Source organism: Hyperolius riggenbachi, chromosome 3, assembly GCF_040937935.1.
Source record: "Hyperolius riggenbachi isolate aHypRig1 chromosome 3, aHypRig1.pri, whole genome shotgun sequence".
Taxonomy (NCBI): Eukaryota; Metazoa; Chordata; class Amphibia; order Anura; family Hyperoliidae; genus Hyperolius; species Hyperolius riggenbachi.
The window spans coordinates 456,173,684-456,185,913 of record NC_090648.1 but is presented as its reverse complement, the minus strand read 5'-3'; the positions used below and the strand labels follow the sequence as shown (position 1 = coordinate 456,185,913).

Sequence of the window (12,230 nt, the reverse complement as noted above, 5' to 3'; positions counted from 1 at the left end):
AATAATATTAATAGGGACAACATCATAGTAATCACAAGTATATGACTGAAATGCAGCTTGTTAAAGGGAATCTGAAGTGAAAATAAACTTATGATAAAATGATTTGTATGTGCAGTACAGCTAAGAAATAGAATATTAGTACTAGTAGCACAGATATGAGTCTCATATTGTTTCCAGTACAGGAAGAGTTAATAAACTTCACTTGTTCTCTATGCAAAAGAGCTTCTCTGGGCTCTCCGACTAATTTAGTCAGAGAGCAGCGCTATTTTCTGAAGCACTTATACATCAAAGAAACAATAAAATACAACTTGAATAAGATTTTACTGCGGAGAAGTTCAAAGGTTCATTAGTTCTGCTCTGTTTCATAGTTTAAAATGCAGAGTGTAGTTGGTGAACTGCAAATATTAGAAAATGATGCAATGTTATAGAAAAAAAGCTACATAACTGAAAATAAAAATATGGCTTTTCTTTGCTACTAATGTTCTATCTATTATCCATACTACACATACAATTCATTATATACGTTTTTTTCGCTTCAGTGTCACTTCAAAAACATGAACTATATAGATAATTTGAAAAGGATGGGGATTTTTCTTAGGTAAAGTATAAATATGCTTTCAGAGTGCCTAATATGAGGCTCTTATCTATAATGTAGGGTAGGGCTACGATTTAAGGAAAAAAATGAAATTGCGATTTTTCTCTCAAAAATTGCGATTTCGATTTTTTCATGGTTTTCTTCAGATCAAGCTTTGGCACTAAACAGTGGCGTCCCTACCATAGGGCGGCAGGGGGCGCCCCGCACCGGGTGTCGGGCGCCCCAGGGGGTGTCATCAAGGCCTCCCACAGAGGCCTGCGCAGGACAGGAGGGGAAGCAGCACGGAAAGGAGGGGTGGCGGGGAAAGCGGCGGGGAGGGGGGCCGGACCCCCCACCTCCCTCACCTGGGTCCCCTCCTTCTGGCGCTTCCTCCTCCTAATTAGTAGCAGCGGGCACGGGCAGCAGCGGGCAAGAGGACTTACCTTCCTGCGTTCCAGGCGATGGCAAATAGCGTCATCGTCACGTGACGCTGGTCTCCGCCTTCTCCACCGCTCACTGTGCTTCCTGATTGGCGGAAGCACAGTGAGTGACAGAAGTCGGAGACCAGCGTCGCGTGAGGATGACGCTATGCGCCGCCGCTATCGCCAGGAGCAGGTGAGTGAGTCTTCTTCGCCGCTCCTGCCCGCTGCTGCTAATTAGGAGGGGGAAGCGCCAGAAGGAGGGGGACCCAGGTGAGGGAGGTGGGGGGTCCTGCCCCCCTCCCCGCCACCCCTCCTTCCAGGCTTTACGCACACTGGGGGCAACTAAACTAGCTATACTGGGGGCAACTATACTAGCTATACTGGGGGCAATTATACTAGCTATTCTGGGGGCAACTGTACTGGCTATACTGGGGGCAACTAAACTAGCTATACTGGGGGCAGCTATACTAGCTATACTGGGGGCAGCTATACTAGCTATACTGGGGGCAGCTATACTAGCTATACTGGGGGCAGCTATACTAGCTATACTGGGGGCAGCTATACTAGCTATACTGGGGGCAGCTATACTGGGGGCAGCTATACTAGCTATACTGGGGGCAGCTATACTGGGGGCAGCTATACTAGCTATACTGGGGGCAGCTATACTGGGGGCAGCTATACTAGCTATACTGGGGGCAGCTATACTAGCTATACTGGGGGCAGCTATACTAGCTATACTGGGGGCAGCTATACTAGCTATACTGGGGGCAGCTATACTAGCTATACTGGGGGCAGCTATACTAGCTATACTGGGGGCAGCTATACTGGGGGCAGCTATACTAGCTATACTGGGGGCAGCTATACTAGCTATACTGGGGGCAGCTATACTGGGGGCAGCTATACTAGCTATACTGGGGGGCAGCTATACTGGGGGCAGCTATACTAGCTATACTGGGGGCAGCTAAACTAGCTATACTGGGGGCAACTAAACTAGCTATACTGGGGGCAGCTATACTAGCTATACTGGGGGCAGCTATACTAGCTATACTGGGGGCAGCTATACTAGCTATACTGGGGGCAGCTATACTAGCTATACTGGGGGCAGCTATACTAGCTATACTGGGGGCAGCTATACTAGCTATACTGGGGGCAGCTATACTAGCTATACTGGGGGCAGCTATACTAGCTATACTGGGGGCAGCTATACTAGCTATACTGGGGGCAGCTATACTAGCTATACTGGGGGCAGCTATACTAGCTATACTGGGGGCAGCTATACTAGCTATACTGGGGGCAACTAAACTAGCTATACTGGGGCAGCTATACTGGGGGCAGCTATACTAGCTATACTGGGGGCAGCTATACTAGCTATACTGGGGGCAGCTATACTGGGGGCAGCTATACTAGCTATACTGGGGGCAACTAAACTAGCTATACTTGGGGCAGCTATACTAGCTATACTGGGGGCAGCTGTATTGGGGGCAGCTATACTAGCTATACTGGGGGCAGCTATACTAGCTATACTGGGGCAGCTATACTAGCTATACTGGGGGCAGCTATACTAGCTACACTGGGGGCAAATATACTAGCTACACTGGGGGCAAATATACTAGCTACACTGGGGGCAAACATACTGGCTATACTGGGGGCAACTAAACTAGCTATACTGGGGGCAACTATACTAGCTATACTGGGGGCAACTATACTAGCTCCACTGGGGGCAGCTATACTGGGGGCAACTATACTATCTAATACTTTAAAATACAGTTAGCACCGCCCTCATATGGTCATGACCACGCCCATTGTTTTGCTGCGAAGCACGCCGCAGGTTGTGGCCACGCCCATTTTTAGGGGGGGGGGGGTCTTTTAATACCCAGCACCGGGTGCCAAATGCCCTAGGTACGCCACTGGCACTAAATTCACATTGCCCCCACTACCAATACATTATGCTAACTTGAATCTTGATGCCCCACCAATTAAACTCCACTGCACAAGGCTAACCTCTGATTCCCATCAATAACACACTAAGCTATGCTACAATGCACTACTCTAACACCTTCTGCCCCCATTCCCATTCCCAGCTACACTACACTTAACCCTTGCAGCTACAATGACTACTCTGCAACTGCCACTGTTAAGCCTGAAGCACTAGGCAGACAGGCTAGTTAAAGTAGTGGCTAAGCTGCATGGGTATAAAGCAGAGCCTGTGACAGAGAGCACAGCAGGACCAGGCAGATAGAGCATACACACAGACTGTGGCGTAGCTAAGGAGCTGTGGGCCCCGATACAAGTCTTACAATGGGTCCCCTCAAGCACTCTATACATAACAATTGATACTGCGCACCAAAACCTGCCAATGGCAACTACAATGTCAGAGGAGCAAGAAGGGGATGGGGAACAGTTTGTTAATGATTACCACTATTCAAAGCTATCTATAGAAGTGATTATTATGAGCACAGGACCAATAGAGAGCTAATACTGTAGTTGAGTGAGGGCCCTTCGGGGCCCCTCTGGCACAAGGGCCCCGATGCGGTCGCTACCGCTGCACCCCCTATTGCTACGCCCCTGCACACAGACTGTATACAGACTGTATACAGTACAGTCCTGTTAAAGCCAGTCTAGCTGTCCGTTTACACAGACAGCTCTAGCTGTAATCTGATCTTTGCTGTCATTACTGGTGACACTGCCCATATTGCTATCCGATGGGATGCGAGGCTAATGCTGGATCCACACGGTGCGTTCGCGCACTCGATTTCCCGCTCGATTCCCGTCGATTTGTTTATTTCCAACATGTCCGATTTGGATTTCGATGGATCGTTAGGTCGATTTGCATGCAAAGTTTGCCGAATCGACCTAACGATCCATCGAAATCCAAATCGGACATGTTGGAAATAAACGAATCGACGGGAATCGAACGAGAAATCGAGTGCGCGAACGCACCATGTGGATCCAGCATTAGGATCCTGCCCTTTTGACCTCAAAATGCCAGCAAAGCTCGTTACAGCTAAGAGCTGTCTGAACGGACAGCTAGAGTGGCTTTAACAGGACGCTGTGTGCTGTATAAAGCCTGCGTGTGGTGTATCTCTCTCTGCCACTGTTCTCTGGTCCCCGCTGTGCAAGAGAGCCTGGGTGACTGTGTGGTGGATCGGAGAAAACAATGCGTGCTTCACCGCAGCCAACAGCCAAGGCAGCTAAAGGAAGAGAGAGCTGGCCGTGCGCATTCGATTCAGTGCCTCACTCCTCCTTCTGGCCGGAAGGAGGAAGCGCACCGTAGTAACAAGCCGGTGATGTACGCGTGCAATGCTGGGGACAGCATTGAACGCGGAAAAACAGCCGCAATGAAAAAAAATCGCCACTCTGACGATACTGAAATCGTCATGATGCACATCGTGATTTCGATTAAAAAACGATATATCGTGCAGCCCTAATGTAGGGCATCCACATTACCGATTTCAGTTGTTTGCATGTTACGTGTATTGTTTACATAATACAATGACTCATCGCTGAAGCCTTGTGCACACACTTAGTGGCCCTTCAGTGCAGCCCCAGCCAAGAATCTAAAGCCTCATCTACACAGTACAATTTTACAGCAGATAGACTCTATTAGATGGATCTTATGCTGGGAATACACAATGAGATTTTTCAGTCCATTTACTTTCCGATCTTATTTCTGATCGATTTTTTTTATCAATTTCCATTTACTTCTATGAGAAATCGATCAGAAAAACGATCAAAAATAAGATTGGACATGTCGGAAATTATCTATCGAATCACCTATCTGCTGAAAAAACATGGTGTATTCCCAGCATAATAAGAAATTGCATTGTTTGTAGACGTCCAAATTGTTTCAGATCAATTTTGTGACAGATTTTGCTTTGATAAGTACCCAAGATCTATTGCAAAATCGAATGCAATCAGATTGGACCGGTTGGAAGTTATCTAATAGATCCGATCTGACAGAAAATTGTACTGTGTAGATGAGGCTTAAAGAGAACCCGAGGCGGGGTTCTTACAACAAAATCCCTATACAGAGGATGGCTCTGCCTATCGAGCCCAGCCTCTGTTGATAATCAGATCCCCCCTAAATCCCCCCTGCACTCAGCCAGACCCCATAAATCTCAGCCACACTGTGCGGCTGTGTTTACCTTCCTAACGTCGGTCTCGGCGCTCCCCCCGCCTCCTGCAGAGCTCCGGTCCCCGTCCGCGTCCATTCCAATTCAATCAGCGTGGAGGGAAGGGACGTGGGCGGGGACCGGAGTGATACAGGAGGCGGGGAGAGCGGAGACTGACGTTAGGAAGCTAAACACAGCCGCTGCTGACATGCTGCGTGTCGGCAGCGCGGCTGAGATTTATGGGGTCTGGCTGAGTGCAGGGGGGATTTAGGGGGGATCTGATTAGCAACAGAGGCTGGGCTCTATAGGCAGAGCCAGCCTCTGCATGGGGATTTTGTTGTGAGAACACCACCTCGGGTTCTCTTTAAGAATCTAGCATGTGGCCTTGTATTAGGTATACCTTATATGATATATAATTAGCAATACTCTGCTAGGGGCCCTTCTGGCCACCTGAACCTACCAGAGACGGGAAGCTTAAACTACTTGTCCGGATACCCTTCGGGTTATGTAAATTTCGGATTAGCTAAGTTTAAAGGTTAAATAATTTCCATGACCTACCTGTGTGAAAATACTGCGGAAATACTGTATTGATATATATTCGCTACAGATGTAATTTATGCGATGTTCTGCCATGTTCAGCCAGGATATGTTAAAAAATTTCAATAAAAAGATATTGATGAAAAAAAAAGAATCTAGCATGTGTACAGTACAGCTGTCTGCAATCCTTCCAGGGGCGTAGCAATAGGGGGTGCAGGGGTTGCAACCGCATCAGGGCCATTGGGCTAGAGGGGCCCCATAGAGCCCTCCCTCAACCACACAGTATTAGCTTTCTATTGGTCCTGTGCTCATAATAATCACTTCTATAGATGCTATGAATAGAAGTAATCATTAACAAACTGTTCCCCATTCTTTTCCTGCACCTCTGACACTGTAGTTGCCATTGGCAAAGTTTTTGTGCGCCGTACTAATTGTTATGTATAGCGTTCTTTGGGGCCCCATTGTAAAACTTGCATCGGGGCCCACAGCTTCTTAGCTACGCCACTGAATCCTTCCATTGCATCATCCAGAGATCCGGAGTGGAGAATTGTGTCGGCCAAGCACAGACCAACCATATTATTCTCTTGCTCCATACCGCTCAGTTGTGCCCCACGCTGTCCACCCCCTTCCATAGTAGAAAAACCAGCCCTAAACTATCACCCAAGGTATCGAGGTGTGCTTTAACAGAGGCAGGCAGAGTCAAACAAATTGCGTAACTGGTGTAAATTACTCCCGCTTATAATCTTGCGGTTTGGAGTGGACGGAGCAAGAACAGGAAAGGCAGAATGTGACAATCAATATTTCATAGCCTGGTTGTGTGAACCAGATCCATCTGCAGGTTCGTATAGAAGTGACAGAAATACAACTGCCTTCTATCACTCTGACACTGTACTGCATGCTCTATACTATAGATGGTACAAATAAACAAAACATTGCTCTATAAATAAAACACATATACTCACCTCTTTCCAGATCGTCTCTGAGCCACTTGGAGGTTGTTCTAGTAAAATACACAAAAAAGTTAGTCTTACATCAAGTACTCATCAACAGACAGGGAAAATCATTTTTAAGGTTTGTTCACACTGGGGACGGTTGCGCTGAGCTTACTGCTCACCAACACTGCAGGAACAATGCTAGAACTGTGCTTATAGTGGGTAACACTGCAAATGTAAAAGGAAAGTACAGCTCTTTCTGGATCCTGTGCAGAAGTAAATAGCTAATCGGCATTTTAGGGCACTTGATCTTTAAACTAAATCTACTTAAAGGGATTTAGCCACAGTAATAGTGTGTGTGTGTGTGTGTGTGTGTGTGTGTGTGTGTGTGTGTGTGTGTGTGTGTGTGTGTGTGTGTGTGTGTGTGTGTGTGTGTGTGTGTGTGTGTGTGTGTGTGTGTGTGTGTGTGTGTGTGTGTGTGTGTGTGTGTGTGTGTGTGTGTGTGTGTGTGTGTGTGTGTGTGTGTGTGTGTGTGTGTGTGTGTGTACAGTCTAAGCCTGTGCAGTAGCACCTACCCAATCATGCTTGTTTCTGCCAGAACCTGAGCAGGTCCGTAGTACTGCAGTACAGCCGTGCTTCGGTGGTCTCAACACTGGATCCAATTGGTGGAGGACAGGGAAGCCTCTTTAGGATCCAGAGGCTTCTCCCCTCCCAAAGGAAGTATCCATTTTGGACATTGCAAACCTCCCAGGTTTGCTTTAACCACTTCAGGACCACAGGCTTACACCCCCTAATGAAAAGGACATTGTCACAACACAAGGCTGTGCAGCTTTGTCAGGTTGCTGCACAGCCCTACAACTAAGCACACAAATGAATCTTACCTCCTTTTATTGTCCTTAACAGGGCATTCTTTTGGGAGGTGTCTGATCGATCCTGCGATCCTTTGTTTTTGTTTTATTAGGCTTACAGTGCCTGACTTGCCCTCCTTCCCCTCTCCCTCCCTCCCCCCTTCCTGAATTGACATAGGAAGGCGATCTGTCCTCTTCTCCGCCTCTCATAGGCATCACCCTGTGAGAGGGCTTAGATTGCCAGCCTCTCTGGGGGACAGCAGAGTGTCCCTTGTACAGCGCTGCACTAGATAGCAGTGATGTACCGATGTAAACAAAGGGGATTTCTTTCCGCTTTCGTTTATGAACGGCCTGCTAGCCGCAATCACAGCTAGCAGGCTGAGCATGGAGCGGAGCTCTGCAAATTGGCTGCTCTAGGACTTGGTGCCAATTGGCGCTAGGCGGTCCTGGGGCTGCCACTGTCCCGACGCCTATTGGCGTTAGGCAGTCAGGAAGGGGTTAAAGAGCATGGAACAGGGGGGCTACTTTAATTGCAGGAGGAGGAAGCACAAGATAGCTGACACATGGAGCAGAAAATATAAATCCAACCCTGTACCTGTAGTACGCAGTAACAACCTACCTTTGAAATCTCTTCTGTACAGAAACCTCCACAGGGAGGGGTCATCTAAGTCTGTATGTAAGTCTTTGCAAGCAGAAGAAAGGGAAAGAATGGAGCGAACATCCAGAAGGCGGAAAATACGCAGCTTTAGTTCCAGCGGTAAGACGAGCAGACCAAAGACATCCGGGAGCTCCAGAGCTGTGAGGAGAGAGAAGCCACAGTCAGGAGAGCTTACAGCCTATACCATGTTCTTCTGCTGCAGTAACCACTTTCCAGCATGTGCTGCCTAAACTGGGAAACTACAGGAACCAAGCTGGCTAATAAATGCTGTGGATCACCACAAATACTAATCCTCAACTACAGACAAACAAGGGCATTTTAACAATCCACATTTCCACTAACAAAATAAATGCATGTAGAAACAGAAACAAAATGATCCAACCATAATTTATCATATGCAATGTGGTGAATATTTTATAAAATTAGTGTGTAACCAATGACGCCTGTTCATAATGTCTAGCAGTACGGCCATAGAAAAATAAGGTAATTCAGGAATGATAGAGCATTAACTAAACTATGGCCCACAAGCTGAATGGCTCTCCTTCTCCCTCCCGCCGATCTTTAAAAAATAGGTGCAGTGCACTCTACAGCTCCGTGTGACCTGCCCTCAGTATGTACCAGTGTGTCACATGACGCTGCCGTCACCATGGAGATAGCCGTTGGAAAGTGCGATTTGGTGAGCTACCACTAATCTTCCTTTCACACATCTTCCGAAGGGAAGGAGATGTAATTTCAAGCTGCAGGCCACATTCTAAACGTTTGTCCATCCCTGACCAAATCTCTCCCTACTCGCGTAAGCCGCAAACAACGTCAGCGGGACGGCGGCGGAGAGCGGAGGTGACAGCGTGGGAAAGTCAGCTGCAAGGGGCTGGAGAAAGCCCCAGGTGAGTAAAGCAGATTTATGTAAATTCGCTGGATGATTCCTTTAAGATTCAGAAAGGTCCCAATCTGTCTATTGAAAGCTTATAATCTGCCTATGTTCCCACTGAGAAGATATCTCTCTCTTACAACACTGGTGACGTCCAGGGTTCATAGAAGAGAACCAAGCATCACCATAACAAAGAGAAATGGGACCTTCTTGGTGAGGACACAACTCGAAATAAAAAAAAACAACAAAAAGCTCCAGCCCTTCTAAAATTTACATTTGATGAAAAAATTTTTTTTTAAAAAAAAGGGACCTTGGCTGGGTTAGAGCTTGAGGGTTTTGTCAATTCTGCATGTAGTTGGAAGCACGCACAACACCAGGGTACTTACATAAAAACCACTTGTTTTATTGCACATCAAATTATATCCCAACCCAGGGTTTCGGCTTCTGCGCCTGCATCAGCCGAAGCCCCTACGATCTGGAGTTACAGAGCCGGTATCCACCATTAGAGGATAGACTTGGAGGACTCGGGCAGCCATTGGAGGTGGTAAGGCTGTGTTAGCTCTGGAAACACTACACTTCTCTAAAAACTTTGTTAGTAGGCTGGGGGGGGGGACAGGCCCGATCCCTGGCTGCTTAGCTTGTATCCATTGTAGCGCTGGCATACACCTTTTTGGATTGCAATCTTATTAAATCAGCCTTGTTTTCTACCTTCCTGGACGGGTCTTACCTTGCCGTGTGGCTGCCAGTAAGGGATAGACAAGTTGGTCTTTGAAGAGGCGGGATAAACTCTTCAGCATCCGGAACGTAAAAGACACATTATCTATCAGAAGGAGAAATGCGTATAAGTATAACAAATTCCAATAAGGATAAAAGAGGAACTGTAATTAAAACAACAATGAAAAAAAGCTATTTTTAGTTTTTTACAATTTTCATTTATAAATGATTTACTGTAGCCAGTGTTTGCCCATTGTAAAAAATCTTTCCTTTCCCTGACTTACTATCTGAAATTCATCACAGGCATCTTTAGTCCTGCCAGGTGATCTCTGCAGAATGTTCATTTACTGAGAGTTCCAAATCCAATAGAAAAGATCTCTGATATGCCAGAGTGCTCTGGTCTAGAGAATTCCACATAATAAAAAGCCTAGGCTAAGCATCAGTGGGACGGAGGGGCTACATACCAATGTACAGCAATATATAGCTATAGAAAGTGTTTCTGATGCTGAAAAAAAGGATATTTCATGTAAAAGAGGGTGAATTGGGGTAAATTGAATAATTCAGTGCATTCTACTATGTCATTACAGTTTCTCTGAAGCTATTCTTGTGGCTTAATTGGGTCAGCTTGTTTGTTTCAATGTTTTGTCTGACATGGAAGATAAGTGACCACATCAGGTATCAGCCTATTATTACCCATAATGCATGCTTATAAAGCAGACACAGGAGCTCCTTGCTCACATTAATTGGTTTGAAGACACTGTTATTGATCTGAAGAAGAGGACTGTCATCCGCGAAACGCGTTATCCTACTAGTGTCCGAATTGCAATAAATCTTAAAAACCTGCCTGGTGTTCTCGGGAAAGTTTTTTGCACATTTTTTTTCTATCATGTAGCTAGCCTAGCGCTAGCTGCATGATTCCCCCCTCCCTGCGGCGTCCCTCCCTGCCCTCCGATCGCCGCCGGTGCTATCACTGAACAGGATTTCCTGGAGGGCTTCCCCCGTCGCCATGGCGATGAACGTCGTGACATCATTGACGTCCCGATCCACCCCTCAGTGCTGCCTGGCACTGATTGGCCAGGCAGCGCACGGGGTCTCGGGGGGGGGGGCGTTCGGCCTGTATCGTGGCGGGTAGCGGCGGATCGGCGACGATCAGGTACAACACGCAGCAAGCAAAGTGCTTGCTGCGTGCTTAAAAAAAAAAAAAATTATTCAAATCGGCCTAGCGAGTCCTGAGCTGTGACCTCCGGCGTCTCTGGACGAGCCTAGCTCGTCCAGAACGCTAGGAAGGTTACTTAATTACCTCATACAGGATTTGTCTTTTTTTTTTAGAGGTAAGCTTATCAATTTTTGATTTTATTATTGGCTTAGTTAATATCTCTATAACTCAAGTTCAGGGAGCCTCCTCTCCCGTTTTAGATCACACAGTCCCCCATCATATATTGGGGAAGGGGGGGGTTGTTTCTATTTCTTTGAACTCTAACAACTTTTTCCTGGAGTGCGACCCACCCAACCGAGAGACCCAAGAACCCGAGTGAAGATGGGATTTCCTCACTGGCAATTACTGTACACTGGTTGCTGGTCTTCAAAACCTTTGTTTGTGAGTACTACTCATTCTTCTACTTTTACGCAAGACATCATCCTAGCATACTACACCATAAGGAGCTCCCGATGTCTCTGTGTTTTTTCCTGCCTCTCTTGGAAGGTCTACAGATCCCTAAGGAGTACAATACAACCCTTACTAGAGAACATGACTGATCACTGCTCAGGAGGAAGTATAGGTGGGAGGAGGGAAGGGGATATGAGAAAAAAGCTCTTTAGCCAGGGAGGTGGTGCAGTGCATAAGAAACATTTCCTAGAAATCACCTAAATCTATTGTAAAACAGACTCAAATCACATCAAATCTTGTAGTGAACGTGCTCAATTACATTTTCAAGCTGCATAGATTTGCAATAACATTTGCATAATTCCAAAACATCTTAGAATTATTTGCATATGCAGTAGCCATTAGAAAGTTGGCACAGAGCCAAAACTTTGTACTAAACACCTTAGTTCTTTCACACCACTAAAAAAAAAAAAAAATATCACAAAATGCAATTGCAAACTGAAATTTCAAATGCAAACATGTTTTGCAATTTTCACTGTCAGCCTCAAACGAAACGCAGGAAAAATGCAGCAGAACTACCAGGGCTGTGGAGTCGGAGTCGTGGAGTCGGGCAATTTTGGGTGCCTGGAGTCGGAGTCGGGAAAAAATGCTCCGACTCCTAATGAATTTATAACTGTAATTAAAATAGAAAATATGATAAAATGTTCTATTTCTCAGATAATAGTCATTAAAAATAATGTATATATACAGTAATAGCTGTGCTCAGTCCACAAAAATGAAATAAACCAATCAAAATTAGTTACTTGTGCTGCTTCAATAAAGCAGTCCTCGTATTTTTAAGGTCAGATATACATATCTGATTGTGACTGTATATATGATGTGTACACAAGAGTCTCTTATATATACTAAATAACATCTATGCTGTAAGAATAAAGCCTGATGTGTAGCTGTGTCACTATTAG

General features: G+C 46.0%; 1 protein-coding gene across 2 annotated transcripts in view; it reads right to left on the bottom strand.

Annotated features, from left to right (window-relative positions):
- FBXO7 (F-box protein 7) overlaps positions 1-12,230 on the bottom strand; it is a 41,028-nt gene that overhangs the window by 4,931 nt on the left and 23,867 nt on the right. For both annotated transcript variants that reach the window (XM_068277911.1, XM_068277912.1), the window contains exons 7-9: positions 9,679-9,771; positions 8,045-8,221; positions 6,608-6,645 (exon numbers count right to left, since the gene is read on the bottom strand). In XM_068277911.1, the coding sequence (XP_068134012.1) occupies positions 6,608-6,645; positions 8,045-8,221; positions 9,679-9,771 (308 nt within the window). The remainder of the gene's footprint in view (positions 1-6,607; positions 6,646-8,044; positions 8,222-9,678; positions 9,772-12,230) is intronic.